Source organism: Crinia signifera, chromosome 2 (genome assembly GCF_055691185.1).
Source record: "Crinia signifera chromosome 2, ASM5569118v1, whole genome shotgun sequence".
In the NCBI taxonomy this organism is placed as follows: Eukaryota; Metazoa; Chordata; class Amphibia; order Anura; family Myobatrachidae; genus Crinia; species Crinia signifera.
Genome location: NC_139218.1, coordinates 68226709 through 68243291, shown reverse-complemented (window position 1 = coordinate 68243291; position 16583 = coordinate 68226709). Strand labels below are relative to the sequence as shown.

Sequence of the window (16583 nt, the reverse complement as noted above, 5' to 3'; positions counted from 1 at the left end):
AGCCTGGGATCCCCCACCTGCAGGAATTATTCTCAGTGTCCTTACAAGCATCATACAACTTTACAGACAAACTTGGCTTCTTTGTTACCATAGGAAGTCTGGAAAGCACAGCTACTGACTGCATGTACCTGTACAGCCAAATTTGGGTTATCTGTTACCATGGGAAGTCTGGATTACTCCACCAGCTGGGATTCTCAGTGCCCTTACTGACTGTATGAAGTTATACAACCAAACTTGGGTGCTGTGTTACCGTGGAAGTATGTATTACCCCAACAGCTGGGATTCTCAGTGCTGCCACTGACCAGAATGCCTATACAGACAAACTTGGGTTCTGTGTTACCATGGGAAGCATGTATTACCCCAACAGCTGGGATTCTCAGTGCTGCCACTGACCAGAATGCCTATACAGACAAACTTGGGTTCTGTGTTACCATGGGAAGCATGTATTACCCCAACAGCTGGGATTCTCAGTGCCGCCACTGACCAGAATGCCTATACAGACAAACTTGGGTTCTGTGTTACCATGGGAGGTCTGGATTACCCCACCAGCTGGGATTCTCAGTGCTGCCACTGACCAGAATGCCTATACAGACAAACTTGGGTTCTGTGTTACCATGGGAGGTCTGGATTACCCCAACAGCTGGGATTCTCAGTGCCGCCACTGACCAGAATGCCTATACAGACAAACTTGGGTTCTGTGTTACCATGGGAAGTATGTATTACCCCACCAGCTGGGATTCTCAGTGCTGCCACTGACCAGAATGCCTATACAGACAAACTTGGGTTCTGTATTACCATGGGAAGTCTGGGTTCCCCCACCAGCAAGGATTCTCCGTGCCCTTACTGTCAACATACACCTATAAAGCCAAACATGGGTTATGTATTCCAATACAGCATCTGGGTTTCACCCAGCAGTAGTTCTCACAGACTTTAGGAATACTGTAACAAACCACTTTCCTCAGACATACTAGGACGGTATTTTTACAGACATACAGTACATATGTATCTGTGATTAGAGGGTTACAAAGATGAATCTATGCATTACACCAATGCACCACACTGGGTTTTTTTTTTTTTAAATAAACTTTAATATTATGTAAACCTATAAAATGATAATGTTTTTGTTTAAATCCGTTATTCTTTACAAAGTAAGTAAGTTTGGCAATTGTCTCATGGTTTGCAGTCACAGTACTGCCCTCTGCTGGCGCATGCTGAGTCTACAGCAGCTAACAAATGGCAAGTATGTGCACCTGTCCCCGGCATGCAGGGACAGCAAAGAGACATGTAACCACAGCACAAAACTCCAGAATCACCGCATAGTCTGTTTTTTCCCCCAGCATTTACATTTAGGCAGGGATAGAAAATATTACATTGGAGACGATGTCAATCACAATAATGTAACACCTATTGAGATCTATGAAAAGAAAAACCTATTACTTTTTCTTTTTTTTACATCTCGAAAGGCAGCAGAAATAAGTTGTTCATTATCATTTGATGATAATTTGGCTTTTTAATGTGAACGTTTTATGTTTTGCTTTATGGAATCACTGTTATAATTGTTATATACCATCATGCAGCTTTATCTTCACTCTCTATTTGTTTGTTATGATAAAATTTATTTCAGGCTGTTAGGTCCATTTAAGGCCCCCATACACTAGGCAATTTGGGCACGATTTCACCCGATTCGGAGGAATCGGGCCGTGAAATTGGCCTAAATCGCACATGAAGATATCCCATCCGACCCAATGCGCGGTCCCGTGCGCATCGTATCGGAGTCGGGAGGTTAGACGGGCTGCACATAAGCTTTGCTAAATCTTATGTGCAGCCCGGAGCCATGCGGGCGGTTGATGGCAGCGGGCGGAGGATGCCGGGCAGAGGAGGAAGTTGCTGCCGTCAGGTACTGGGAACGCAAGCCAGGTGGAGGGAGCAGAGGGGGCTGCGCAGGGAGCCGCTGCCTTTGGCGGGAGCAGGGGGCTGCACAGGGAGCCGGGCAGGAGAAGACACTGGGGTCGAGCAAGGTGGGAGCAGAGCACTTACAAAAAAAAAAAAAAAAGGCCATACAAAGAATAGGAAGCCATTGATTGGCTGAGACCTCTCTCAGCCAATCATCGATTGGCTGAGAGAGGTCTCAGCCAATCAGTGGCTGCCCATTCATTTGTATGAGATTTTTTATTAAGTGCTCTGCTCCTTACCTGCCCGGCAGCCAGGCAGCGTCTTCTCCTGCCCGGCTCCCTGTGCAGCCCCCTGCTCCCGCCGAAGGCAGCAGCTCCCTGCCCAGCCCCCATTGCTCCCTCCACCCGGCTTGCGTTCCCAGTACCCGGCGCTGTGGTCCCCTCGGCGAGTTACCCAGCCCACTACATGCCCGGCTCTCCACAACAGTCCCCCCCAACCCCCCGCCCCCTCCCTGCCAGTCTCACGGCTCCCTCCTGCAGCCCCCTGGGGACTAAATGTGATAAATCGGTACTTGTTTCCTAGCACGGCGCCACGATTTTGATTGTGAGCATCGCGTCGGAAAAAAATCGCGTCCATCGCATGCCAACCAAATCGCATGCGATGCGATCGACGCGATTTTGCATTCATTTTAATGTGAAATGACCCAAAACACCCCATTGCAATAGAAACCCCCCCATATGTTTGAAATGGCCCCAAATTTTAACGCCACCCCGCTATAGATGCCAACCCAAAGCGTGGCGAGCGCAGCGGTACGCGTCCTCCGACCTTTTCATACCCCTACTATCCACGTCGGCGTGGAGTTGAGAAAGTGTGGAGAGCGCAGGTATCGCTGCCCATCGCGGGCTTCACAGGTATCCGCGTCCCCTCGCGGGGCTCGCCACGCTTCAGGCTCGGTGGCTCGCTGCGCTCGCCACACTTTCTATTCTCAACTCCACGCCGACATGGATAGTAGGGGTATGAAAAGCTTGCCATGCTTCGGGTTGACGTCAATAGCGGGGTGGCGTTTAAAATTGGGGGGGGGGGGGGCATTAAACATGCTTTTTACACATATTCAATGTTAAATGGGCCATATAGGCCCATTTAACATTATCACCTATGTGAAATCGGGTTGATCGCATCGCGGGCCATTATAATGGCCCGCGACGGACACGATCAACCTGATTTTCACTTTAACATTGTTCCCTATGGGGAGATCGCGTCGGTCGCATCGCGGCCCCTTATTAGGGGACGCGATCAACGCGATTTTCACTTTTACCGGCAATTGAGCCAGTTAAACACAGAAAATCGGGTCCATCGCATACCTTAAGTACCTTAACTTAAGGCATGCGATATACCACGACGGGCGCCGTGCTAGGAAACAAGTACCGATAAATCACATGCGATATGGCCGGGAGCCGGGTTACTGGCTGGCTGATACGGCCGGGAGCTGTGCGGCTGTGTGGCCTGTGCAGCATGACCTCTGACCTTGTCACGCTGCACAGTGCTGCACTGCTGGGTATTAGACTGTGCATGCGCATTCTAATCCCGGGATTGGAATCTCCAATCCCATGATTGAAATCCCGGCATTTTGGGGGGGAAATCCCGGGATCCCGGGATTGGCCACCCTAACTGCACCCAATCATGCAATCTTGAGGGATTGTATTGGAGCACACAAACGGTGAGATATGCACTATTTTTCTATTCAATTTTGCTTATAGAAGCAAATCAAATCGAATGGGCATTGAATGGTTTTTCTACATTAGATGCAGATTCGATCTCAATGCGCGTTCCCGTGTAGTGTAAATCGAATACAAAAATAGTCTTGGCATCCAAGACTATATAGTGCAAATCTGATGTGTTCACTGCAGCATTCGATTCGATGTCCATCTCCTGCCTGAAGCCAGTGTTGATCTAATCACAAATCAAATGAAAAATCGAATCTAGAAAATAGAGGAGTAGAAAAAACTTCAGAGCAGGTTGAATAGTCCATATCTAATAGAAATTGAATCGAACCGTGCACCTTATGATGGATTGTGTGCACACCATTGTGCAATGCGCGGTCCCGCGGGTTGGATGATTGGTCCTCTGATCAGACATGCTGCACATCTGATCAGTTAGGATTGCGAGCCGATTGATTGGTCATTCGACAGCTCATACAACCGGCGTCATTTGAGTGGCAGTTTTCAGGCAGGTTAGGTGCATACAAGTGATTGTGAGACGACCAGTCGTATGCAGCAGCTGGATCGTACGGATTGTGAGTACAGTGTGTTGCCAAATACCACCAACTCATGAGTCTGGGACTGCCGGGGAGTTGAAGGAAAAGTTGGACACAATCATAATTGTAAGCAGGTCGTCTTTCTAATGTATGGCCACCTTTTAGTGTTTGCTTTTATGCCCTCACCAAATGTCTGTGTGTTGGTTTCAGTTACACCACAAAAGGGGATTTAACGCGATCATGCAAGTCGTGCAGTATCTGCCTGTGGATACTGACACCAGCCCATGTAGGTAGAACAGAGGTACTTAGAACTGTCTGATTACCATACAATAGCTGCTTAGAGACTAGAGGTGTTGAGTTGTCACTCTAGAGGATGTGCATGTGTGTACCTAAGAAATACTATGGTAGCAGGGGATCTGCTTTTTTTTACCCACTTCCTATATTAATGATATTTAAAGGAAATGTATCAAACACCCCAGAAAACCCCTAATTTCCTTATAGTTGACATTGTTAAACTTTTTAGAAAGGAAGTCTGCCCCTTATTGTGCAAAGTGCAAATGCAGCATCAGTCCTGTCGCACACCAGAGCCTCTGGGTCCCAAATGATGGCCGCCCCATTCTTGGCTGGATTTGGGTGCCAATAAAATAGAATCCATGTTAAAGCTTTTTTTGTTACACATTCCAGCATGCCCTGCATCAGTTTCAGCATGGCCAAATAGTAAACCTGTTACAGTGCATGCTGGGATGTGTAGTTCAACAACAGCGGGTGTCAAGGTTAGCCATCACTTTGTTCCGACCTTGCTTACTTTCCCTATTAATCTCTATTGCTAGTGTTACTATAGCAGAAATTGTTAAACACAAACTAGAGCAGCAGTGAGTACCGTCCTGCGTGGCTACAGCACGGTTATTGCTCACGTATGTGGCATGCCTACATACTAAATGTGCAGCCACCCGTCACGTGTAATTCATCAGATTTACACTGCCACCCATTGTGACATTATTATGTGCATACAGTAGAAGGTCTCATTATCCGCATGAGGGAACGTGAGCTGTATTGTAGGCTTATAGAGAATGAGAGGGTGTCTACAGTATGGAACTTGTGGTGGTTGTTGGGATTATACAGCGTGAATAGCGAACGTTCTTGTTGACTCCTTCTCCGGCCCCGCATTTTATCTCCCAGTTATTTGATCTCTTTCCATGGTCACATTGTCTGGCTTATGTAGCAATTATCATTCAACCCAATGTTTCATAACCGGTGCAGCTCCTGACCAAGGTCCCAGACAGTATGTTAGACTGGAGCAGATGAGCTGGTGCTTATATCATCTGACAGCCATATAAACTGGAGGAAGAGTCTGCTCTATGTATTCTTCTGCCTAATAAAAGGAAGCTATCAGCATCATTTACACTTCCCCTTCTATTACATACACTGGGGCTAGACTGCAGCAGGTCAGTGGTTCCCACACACACTGACAGCACTGGTTCTATGCCCTAGTAGACATTCAGAACATGGAAGCTGTTTTGTATTAATGCACATTAGGTTGCTCACACATGTTTGTAGCAAATGTTTTGTTAGAGCATTGTATGACACAATATGATTTGCATCGAGTATAGGTAAAAACCGGACCAGGACAAGACCCGGACAGACGGGACCCGCTTATTCCATATTCAGGGTCCGGGAACCCGCTCATTAAATATTCACTGCACGGAGCTGTTCCCACTCATTCCATATGCAAGGGGCGGGGACCCGCTCATTAAATATTCACTGTGCTGGGTTCCGCTAATTAGATATGCACAGAGCGGTAACTCCGTGCCCAACATGCGATGTGAAGGGGGTTTAACTTGATTTGACACGTTTTAAGAAATATTTTATATATTGAGTCTAAGCAGGTTTCACGGTGTGAAAGCAGCGTAATGTTTGGGGTTTTTACAGTTTATTTTTAATGATAATTGAAAGTACTGTTTAATAATATGAGCTGCTTTCCCCCTGCCCGGCACCGACGGAGGGGGGGAGGACGGCGTTGCATAGCGGAGCGCTATGCAAAGCCGTCCTCAATGCCGCTCATCTGCTGGTGATGATGCGGAGCTCGCAGCAGTGCTCACCGCTCATCGCCATGGCATACACACTGGGCAGCTTTGAGCTGAAAGCGCTCAAACAGGCTGTTTTGAGCGGCTTTCAGCTCAAAGTCGCCCAGTGTGTATGGGCCTTAAGATTATGAATCTGTTTTACCTGTGTATTTTCTATCTCTAAGCACTTAAATCATCGACATGGCTTAATGCAGTATCCATACTATAATTTCACTATGAGCTTCTACTTACTGATAGGCTAACTATTATTTCAATCCACAAAATGGCCCCTTCCGCTCTGTAGAAGTGCCAGGGACAATGCAAACTTGCATAATAATACTGTTTTTTCCTTTTGTATACAGGAGGCGGATAGCGGGGAGGAAGAGTGCCGGTCCCAGCCTAGAAGGTAAATTTTGTTTTACAATATTAGCCTGAACGGTTTCTCTGTTATCCTTTTAAATAAACACCGGGGACCAAATGTAATAGGGTGAGAGTTTTAGAAAGTGAGAGATTTTGGGAGAATTTTCCCATTCTTTTTAAAGCAGCAATCAACTACAGGGCAAAATCAACCTGGTTTTGCAGTGTAAGTGATTGCTGCTTTAAAAAGAATGGGAAAACTCTCCCAAAATCTCTCACTTTCTGAAACTCTCACCCTATTACATTTGGCCCCAGGTGTTACTTTTTTTTTTTCCAGCAGCATTGTGACAGGAAGCTCTATCTCCACTTATAATTGTGGATTAAATCCATTTAATAAAAACCCTTAATGAGTTTCAGTCATAGAAAATAGGCTTAAAGATTTCTAGTGGCTTAAACTGATGCTCTCTTGTCAAGATTTGGTACTTCTAAAATGGATGGAATATATCATGAATCCCATATCGCAGGTGATACATTGTGCCACTATTTTATGCAGTGGCATATATTAGTGCGTTTACATAAATAAATGCAAAAAAACCCACAAAGGACAACTCTTCTGATAACAGCAGTCTATTGTGATGCGAACACTTCCGGGTTATGATACTGGTAACCTCAGCTTGCATGGCCATTGGCCTGCACATGTTGCAAGCCGGTGTGGAGTAAGAGAGGCATCATGGGACTTCTCTGTGAACAAACCCATAGGCTTTTATAGGGAACACCATCTATATTGGGCTTCCTATTGACCATAAACTAAGGCAAGTATGGCTTTCCAGAGCTTGTTACATATGGGGAATGTGGTAAACCACCACAAATTGCAGATAGGGGACTTTTGGCTGTATTTTACCCTTAATATATCTGTATGTGTCCATATAATGTATTCTTAGATACTGAAACTTTAAAAATAAAAAAGATAACAATAGAGGTTATATTTCTGGCTGATCTATAATGCTTTCTACTTTAGAGGTAAAGGTAAATTACAACACCTGTATCTGTTTGTTAGGTGTCTTTAACATGTCATATTAAGTCAGTCTGTTAATAGTTAATGACAGGTACTTAATTGCGTCCATAGCATTAAAGCCAGACTTACATGAAATGTATCACTGAAATGCCAGAAAAAGCTGCGGTGGTCCGGAAAATCTGGTAAAACCCCCAAAACAGGGTTTTTACGGCATTTTTCATTTGATGCGTTAGTGACACCGTTCTCATTGTTTTGCACCTGCCAACCAGACCACATCTCTAGTCTAATATTGTTCTGCTCCTGTTATTTACTCTCCAGTAAACTAGTCTAGATAATGTAATGTTACCTAGAACACCAGTTAGTCAAGTACACTTACAATTAGAAAACCAGCCAATGGAAATTTGTCATGTCGTCTATGCTATTGGCGTCTTTTTAGTGAGCGTAATTTGAGCTACTGCACAAGTTTTCGAAGCCTGGGGTAATCTCATTTCTTGAGGGACATTTTTACCTACAGTGATGATAAGGATGTTAAAAATAATCTACGCCTTTTCAAGATTTTTTTTTATTGCGCTGTAAGGAGAATTTTTTTTATGGTGTCTAGTTTATATTTCCCCTTTTTCTGTCGGAGAATCCATATGCAAGTGTGATTGTGTTATCTGTGCAGTCTGTGCCTCACCACAAGACCTGTTACACAAGGAGTCGGTTTCCTGTAGTGCAGCAGGTTCCCACCACAGCTTCAGAAGATTTGTTTACATATCTATGCCAGGTTATAGAGACTTTGACAAATGACACAACAAGCTTAACTGGCTTCCGATTTCAGATTGTGTAGTTTAAATAAATTAAAAATGTATTCACTAATATTTGTGTTTATGTGTTTATATTATCCCAATACTTCTCACATGCTAATATAATGGTAAAAATTCTTTACAAAGTTTACTTGGCAGCTTAACCACAATGTTTCCTGAGGGCAAGGAAATCCCAACCTGAATGTATTCCCCAAAAAGTGGTTTAGCGCCTTAACTCTTAAAAATGTCCACAAGTTCCATAATCTTTCAAAGAATGGATGAAGATGGTTTTCCAAAAATCTTTTATTTCTTTCTTTCAACAATGGTAAAAAATGCTCCCAACGCGTTTCGTCTTACAAAGACTTCTTATGGGGAACATTTCACAATCTTTATGCAATTATTGTGTGTTTTATTTCAGATACTTAATAACAAATATTAACTTCCTAAGTTCCAACCAGGAACAGGGGTGAATAATAAACAGTGCTTTCCATAAATAAATACTTCATCTAAGAAATGAGTTTAAAAATAGTGAAAACCCCAATGGGTTAAAAGGCAGTATATTCCTAGTGGATGTCTTGCAATTCCATAACTGGACCAATTTCAAGGATGAATAGCGGAAACACTCTTGAATTGGTGTCAGCATAATAAAGCTCCTATTGAGACCTCTTACTCCTGCAGGGATAGCCAGTTCCAGTGGCGCCTCTGGGCTCCGGAACTGACAGAGCAATTCAGCGTCAGCGGTGATACATACTCCGTCGGTCCAGGAAAAAGCCAGAGGAGCAGTGTGCCCCGTGTATTATCTTGTAATCAGCCCACATATTTGGTACGAGAATATTGCTTTTATCTGGAGTTTAATCGTTGTTCTCCTATTAAATCAAAGTTATCTGCACTATGAAGCGCCCCTTTGTTTCCTGTTTCATATATATGGGACATTGTTTGAACCATATAAGAGTTGAATAAAGAACCTCTTGGAAATCCAACGTTTTTGGTTTTATGAACACTGATGTGACACATGGACATTTGATCTAGGCGCTATACCACCATTTGGGAAGTATATATATACATATATACATGTAAGCTGTTTTGATAAAAGCCTGAGGGCTGAAACGTCAACTTAACCATTGTCTGGCTATGAGTTGTTTGTTATTGAACCAGTCCCGAGTGACACAGTCTTCTCCTATTATCTACATGGGACAGCATTGCCTGTACTTATACTGAAGGCACCGGGCAAAAAATTTCCTTCTGGAGTTGAGTGCCAGCGTTTTTGCACAATTATATATATATATATATATATATATATATATATATATATATATATATATATATAGTAACAAATTGGTAGGTAGGGAAGAAATCACGACACTCCAGGGAAAACATTTTCAAACAATATATTCAATAAAGAACACACCAACGCTCATTTGTCAAGGTGAATATATATATAGATATATATATCTATATCTATATATAAACAGAAGCAATAGAACCGGCACTCAAGTATCCAAGAAAGCAGCTGCCCCGGGTGCCAACAATGGAGATGAACAAGCATAGAAGAATAGTCGTGTCACTCCAGGGGACTTTGGAAATAAATTTATATATCAACAAGCTAGGTTACATGGTACAGGGTCAACGTTTCGACACAATACAGTGTCTTTGTCAAGACTACATGTGGCTGTTACATGTAGTCTTGAGCACTACTCGCTGTCACCACTCACTGGCATTGAATACACCCCAGTATATATGATTGTCTATCGGAGCTATTTTATTGTTTTTCAAATCAGGCAGCCATTAGTAGTTACTGCTTAAGTCCTGCTTTGGGCGCCCAAACTTCTGACTTTTTCACACATTTTTTGTTGCATGCTGTTTGAAAAACTGTGACTGCTCGGGGAAACTGAAATAGCTCCAATAGATGCCAATTCGTATAGATGCCCAGCTGTCGTAATTGTGCATGCCACAATTGAATCTCCCCCTATATTGGTGTTTCCCAAACATGGACATTAAGGCACCCTGCAGTCCAGGTTTAAGGATATTCATGCTTAGGCAAAGGTGTCTTAATATGTACCTCGTTCTATTTGATTATATAATTTGTGTACATGCAGGGATATCCCTAAAATCCTGCTCCATACATTTCATAATTCTGCATTGGGTGGTTTTGCAATATGTGCTTCATGGTTAAGTTTGAGCCAAGAGAAAGTGTCTGCCTACATTTGTTTTTGAGTTATATTTGGATACTTCCTTGTAGAAAAAAATCATGATTGTTATGATAAATGTGTTTACCCTTAGAGCAGGTAGTCTGCAATGATAATATATACCATTGACTTCCTCATATTTTTTTATAGATAGATAGATTTATATTGAGTCCAGTATACACATCACTCAGGACTATATTCAGGACTTACTTATATATATGTGTGTATGTATGTATGTATGTATTTATATATGTGTGTGTGTGTATATATATATATATATATATATATATATATATATATATATATATATATATATATATATAAAATAGAGAGAGAGAGAGCACTTACCCCCTTTCTTTTGCAAGTGAGGATGGAACCGGCACACGGATTTGAAGGTGAAGAAAAAATGGATTTATTGTACAAGCATAATTTGCACAAACAGACAGCTGTAACCTAACAGCTGTTTCAACTACTTCTTAGTAGTTTTCATCAGAGGTGAAGCATCATTACATTGAGCCGTTTATATAGCATACAATTGCGCCAAAAAGCATGAAAGAGAGGCCAGTCAGACCTCCTGTGACGTCCACTAGCGTCACATACAGTGAGTGACAGCGGGAGTACGGGCTGGGGGCGCGGCTCTAAAGCGTGTCATTAGGGTTCTCCCGGCGCGTCAGAGCTGGGCTGGCTCCGGGAGTTCCCTGTGTAATGTTATGTGCTCTGTGGCAGCTGACTGTGTGTGTACAGCCGCGATGCTGTAAACATCAAACGCGGGCATCTGTGAACAGTGTGTGTGTAATACACTGTTCTTTGGGGCATGTGGAAGACAACCCTGTGTCACGGACTGTGTGGGGGAAAGCCGGGTGTGCGTATAATGATGCTGCTAGCGTGTTTGAGCCAGCGCAAGCATCACAGGGAAATGTATATATATATATACATACACACACACAGATGTAGCCGGCCTCTTCTTTGCAGGGGCTGGCAAAACTATCGCCAGTTCCCGCCAGGAGGCGCATGTGCACGAGACACTCGCGCGCCCCGTGGCAACGGAGCTCCCCACCACCATCCGCCGCCACCCCTGCCGGTCCCCATCGCCGCCCTGACACCCCCCCCCCCCCCCCAACCCTGGCCCTCTCTCCGAAGCCCCGAGACGGGCAGGGACCCGCTGCCCAGCCAACGAAAGACTGGGACGCGCTTGCCAGAGGGGCCGTCCTTTCGTATGCCGGGCAAGGACAGGGGGGGCTCTATCTGCGTGTGTGTGTATATATGCGTGTGTGTGTGTATGTATGTATATATATATATATATGCACACATACTTACACAAATATCTATCTATACAGTATCTCTGTGGCAGGATCATCCTTGCATAATGGTTACTTTATTTTGGGAAAGGGGTACTGCTCATGAATATAGTTAGAGATAACATTAAGTAGCCATCTCTCGGCTTAAGTGATGTCCAAGTTCCACTACCCAAATGCCCTCTGCCAAACATTACTATGTGCTCCCTATTACAGGCTATAATGTGGTTCACTTAAGGGAGCTACAGTATTGTGTAAAGGATGCCTCAGTCATTAGTAGTTTACTCAGGTAGAATAAAGTACATTTTCAGTATAATGTGCCATTGAAAATCCCTTTTATTGGCAGTACTATGTAATGATCCCGGATGATCATCAAGAGCCGAATGTTATAATTATAGACTTATTGTATTAGTGGTATTGCGAGCAAGGGTTCGGGGTGTGATTAAGGAAAAGGTCAGGTAACTATCAGTTTATGCAGTGCCTTGTGCCCCGAGGGACAGCCAGAAAATACACACCTAGGTAACATGATCCTCGCTGTAAGGTGCTGTCTTATGTGTCACTCATGTACCCTAGGGAAAGGCTGGTCTCCTGACCAACAGCTGCTTTATACCTTCCTGTAACTTTATATTGCAGTGATTTGCAACCAGAGTGTTGGGACACATTTATATGTCTCAATAACAGGTTGGATGTGTTGCAAGAATTATCAGGCGTTATTAGAAATGTATTAATCCATTATTAACCTTAGTAATTGGGGGGATTATTTTGATCCCTAGGCCTCTTGCTAGGCTGTTCCATCATTTATCATTCAAATTTGTATTTCTTACAGTGCACAACTGTTGTGGTTGCTTTGGCCCACAGCTTCAGATGTGTGCAACGTAACTGACCATCCTTATTGCTGAGTGTGTGGACAGGTTTAGGCTGGGTGCACACTTGAACGACAGGCGATTCAGCCCTTTGGTATACACCAGTGCAAATTGTGTGCACACTGTATGATCTAATGGATAGTTTGTTTCGATTCGGCTAGAAATGACATATCGCACCAACTTCCTTTAGGTGTGTGTGCCCTTAGTCTAGTCTGGTGTCCATAGAAGGGAAAGTGTTCCCCTAATCCATTCCTCAGGGACCCATAACAGTATATCATTCCTCAGTATCACAAATTATATACCGTATATACTCGAGTATGTATATACTCGAGTATAAGTCGACCCGAATATAAGCCGAGGCACCTAATTTTACAACAAAAAAATGTGAAAACGTATTGACTCAAGTGGGACCCTCACTCGAGTATAAGCCGAGGGGGGCTTTTTCAGCATAAAAAAATTTCTGAAATAGTAGGCTTATACTCGAGTATATATGGTAATTAGCCCCACCTATATATCTTTCAAGATGCGTCAGCCAGTAAAACAGTAATTATATCTGTACATCAACTAATTGACTTATTGATCCCCAAGAGCTATTCAATTAGCCCGGAAATGAGCCCCACCTATCAGAGATATAGTCCATCCAATTAGCCTCAATGATCTGCAGGTGCGAGTCATTGTGGCAATGGGCAGCACTCTAGGGTGGCCGGAATTCGCTGCCAATAGAGCACACGGCTATTTTGTGCGAATTTGGGCTTACACCTCCCTATGAAGGGATCAAGATCACAGACAATGACGCAATGGACACAATTGTTCAAGTCAGTTCATCAAATGTCCAAATCTACAACACACATTGAAAGATACCTAAAAATTTTCTATCAGATGTACTATACACCAGCAAAAATTAATAGATCCTTCCCACAGCAACCAGAAGTATGTTGGAGATGTGTAGAAAGAGGGGATCTTATACATATTTTCTGGGCCTGTAAAAAACTAGAGAACTTCTGGCTAGATATGGAAAAGTTCCTTTTAGAGATCTTGAGACTTAGAATTCAACTGACACCACAGTTGATACTGCTACATATAGTTCCATCAAACTTAAATCTAAATAGTGCAAAAAAATATGTGCTAAACCAAATAATTAGCGCTACGATAACTGCCATAGCTCAATTATGGAAACAAGAGCAGCCCCCAACCTCTCAGACGGTAATACATAAAATAGATCTCAGCTATAAGATGGAAACTCTGGGGAAAAATGGTAGTTCTAGAATAGTTAAATTATGGAGAGAGTGGGAAATATATCGAGAAGGACTATATAGTGGTAGTTGAATAAAGGATCAGAATTCTGAGTGTCGCCAAATTAATTAATCTACCCATCAAAACTATAAAATTATGAAATCATGAAATACAAACCATAGAGTAAAATGATAAAATGTCTTGTCTTGTTAGTGTTAAAGTGTGAGTCCTTGTATTGTATGTGTAATGTGTATGTTTTGTGTATTTTTAAGGGGATTGTGTACCCCCTTGGATTGTCATATGAAATTTTGAAACAATAAAAAAAAAAAAAAAAAAAAAAAAAGATCACAGACAATAGGCATTACCAAAGGGCTTGGGTGAAAAAGAGGCTGGAATGGACTAGCCTTGGAATTTAAGATATTTTACTACATGTAATTGAATTCCCTATCCCCTAGGAGGTCCATAAAACATGCAGTTATGTATTCCTTGGGGACCGGACAATATCATGCATTATTATAGTCATTAACTAAGAAAGTATAAAATGTCATCTTGCGTGCACCTCTCTAGATTATATATTAAAGAATTAATTTATCCAAAAATGTTGATAGCTTCACTATATTTACAACAGGATATTTTCATGCAGCTGAGGTACTGGTACCCAAATGATGCCTTTCCTTCATCCAAACTTTATTCCTTTTAAATATTTGTATACATGTGGATATTGCTGCGAGGGTTTCCTGCCTCCAACAAACTTGTAATTCCACGCCAGATTAAAGATTGTATGGGGGACAACTGCATTGTGGCTGCTTTTCCAATAAAAGGATCCCCTGCCATGGTTTCTGGCTTGGCAATTGGAAAAGCAGCTACCAATGCTGACAGCGGCATGGACGTGATGTGTAAATGTGCTTCTGATGAAGGGATTTTGGGTCCGCCCTGCGCTGCTCTGTGTGCAGAATGTACATTGGCAGCTGCTCTTCCAATTGCTGGGCCAGAAACTCTGCAAGTTATACCCAGGTGGCACAGTATGGGGGAGGGGGGTAGCCGCTGTCACAATTACAGGGTCAGATTACCCTGTGTGAGGCCCCCCCGGGATTACGCCCTTTACTTAATCCTGCTCTGTATCATTCATATGTTTGCCCTTATGTTATAGTCTCGAGGACTCTGGTTATTCCGTAAGGATCTCAAAAGCAAAATCTTTGTTTAATGGGCAAATCCATACTGCATTGCAGGTGGGGCAAATGTAAACTGCAGAGAGAGTTAGATTTGGGTGGGGTGTGCAAACTTCAATCTACATTGCAGTGTAAGAATAAAGTAGACAGTATATTCCCTGCACAGAATCACAATAACCCAAATCTAACTCTCTCTGCACATGCTACATCTGCTCCACCTGCAGTGCCAAGGCTGCCATTAGGGGGGTGCTGTGGTTACAGCTCTCCTGGGCCCCGGCCTCTGGAAGGGCCCGGGCAGCTCATCTTGCCCATCGCACCCTCCCGACTGCCTCCGCTGAACAAAGCAGGTCATAGAGCGCCGCCTTATTCAACCCAGGACACCGGCGGCCAATTAAAATGCTGCACCAACTTTTGAGCTTGCCAGCCAGTCAGAGCGGCTGCCGGTACACAAGCTCTGATTGGCTCACCAGCCAGTGCTGTATTTTAATTGGGCGTCCGCATCCTAAGTTGAAGAAGCCTGTGCAACGGGACCGCTGGGCTGCAGCTCAACAGAAGAAGAGATGGGCGAGCAGGAGCCAGGCTACGGTAAATCAAGTGAGGAGGGAGGGACTTGGACTGGAAATGAGTCCTGGGCCCTAAAATTCCTTTAGGCAGCCCTGTGCACTGCACATGGTTTTGTCCATGAGAGAATGATTTTGCTTTTGAAATCCTTACTGATTTACCCCCTGAATGTGATATGCTAATTTTAGTAATGCACATACAAAATGCTATAAGGTTTTCTAAGGCTATGGTACGGATTTCCTGGTTTCTGTTAAATATATGTGACCACATTTTAGATTTTTGGGCTTCAGCAAAGTTGCCCTACCCTAATACCAACATGACATGGGAAAAAGTACAAATGATCGTTCTGTTTGTTAAGCTTACCACATGGTGTATAAAAACCTTCACCGTGTGTTTGTTCATGATAAATTGATGTACATTTGTAATATACCTTTTTTTTTTTTAAGTACTTGGCCAGGTTAAGGATGAGTATGATAGATAGGAGTGTGTTATTCATGTTTCTTTATATCCTCATATTTACCCTGGCAAACCTCGTGTTCATGTGTCTCTACAGTGCATGTTACTTGCTGCGGCCTGACCTGACATTTCCAACAATTCTGCAGAATGAGTTACGTAACACAGACAAATATGATCTTATTCAGCACTTAAGAAGGAATCGCACAGCTATGTAAACACTTAATTACATGTAGCCTTAAATAAAGATTTGCCCTCATTCGTTTTCCCCCCTCTTGGCACACCACCTCTCATAGGCATTTTCTAGCATTGCCGATAATACGTTACAGTGCAACTTGGATGGAGACTGCGCTGATTATTTAATATATATGACGCTTGTAAATTTGTGTAAGACTGAGACTCTGAATGTGCACACAAAGCGCTGTATTGTAGCAGCTGCAACTTGTTTCCTCAGAT

General features: G+C 43.1%; 1 protein-coding gene across 4 annotated transcripts in view; it reads left to right on the top strand.

The window, feature by feature from the left end:
• SSH2 (slingshot protein phosphatase 2) overlaps nucleotides 1-16583 on the top strand; it is a 204748-nt gene that overhangs the window by 89715 nt on the left and 98450 nt on the right. For 3 of the 4 annotated variants that reach the window (XM_083172300.1, XM_083172298.1, XM_083172299.1), the window contains one exon: nucleotides 6573-6616. The exons of the other annotated variant lie outside the window; for it this stretch is intronic. In XM_083172300.1, coding sequence (XP_083028426.1) covers nucleotides 6573-6616 — 44 coding nt within the window. The remainder of the gene's footprint in view (nucleotides 1-6572; nucleotides 6617-16583) is intronic. 4 annotated transcript variants of the gene reach the window in all.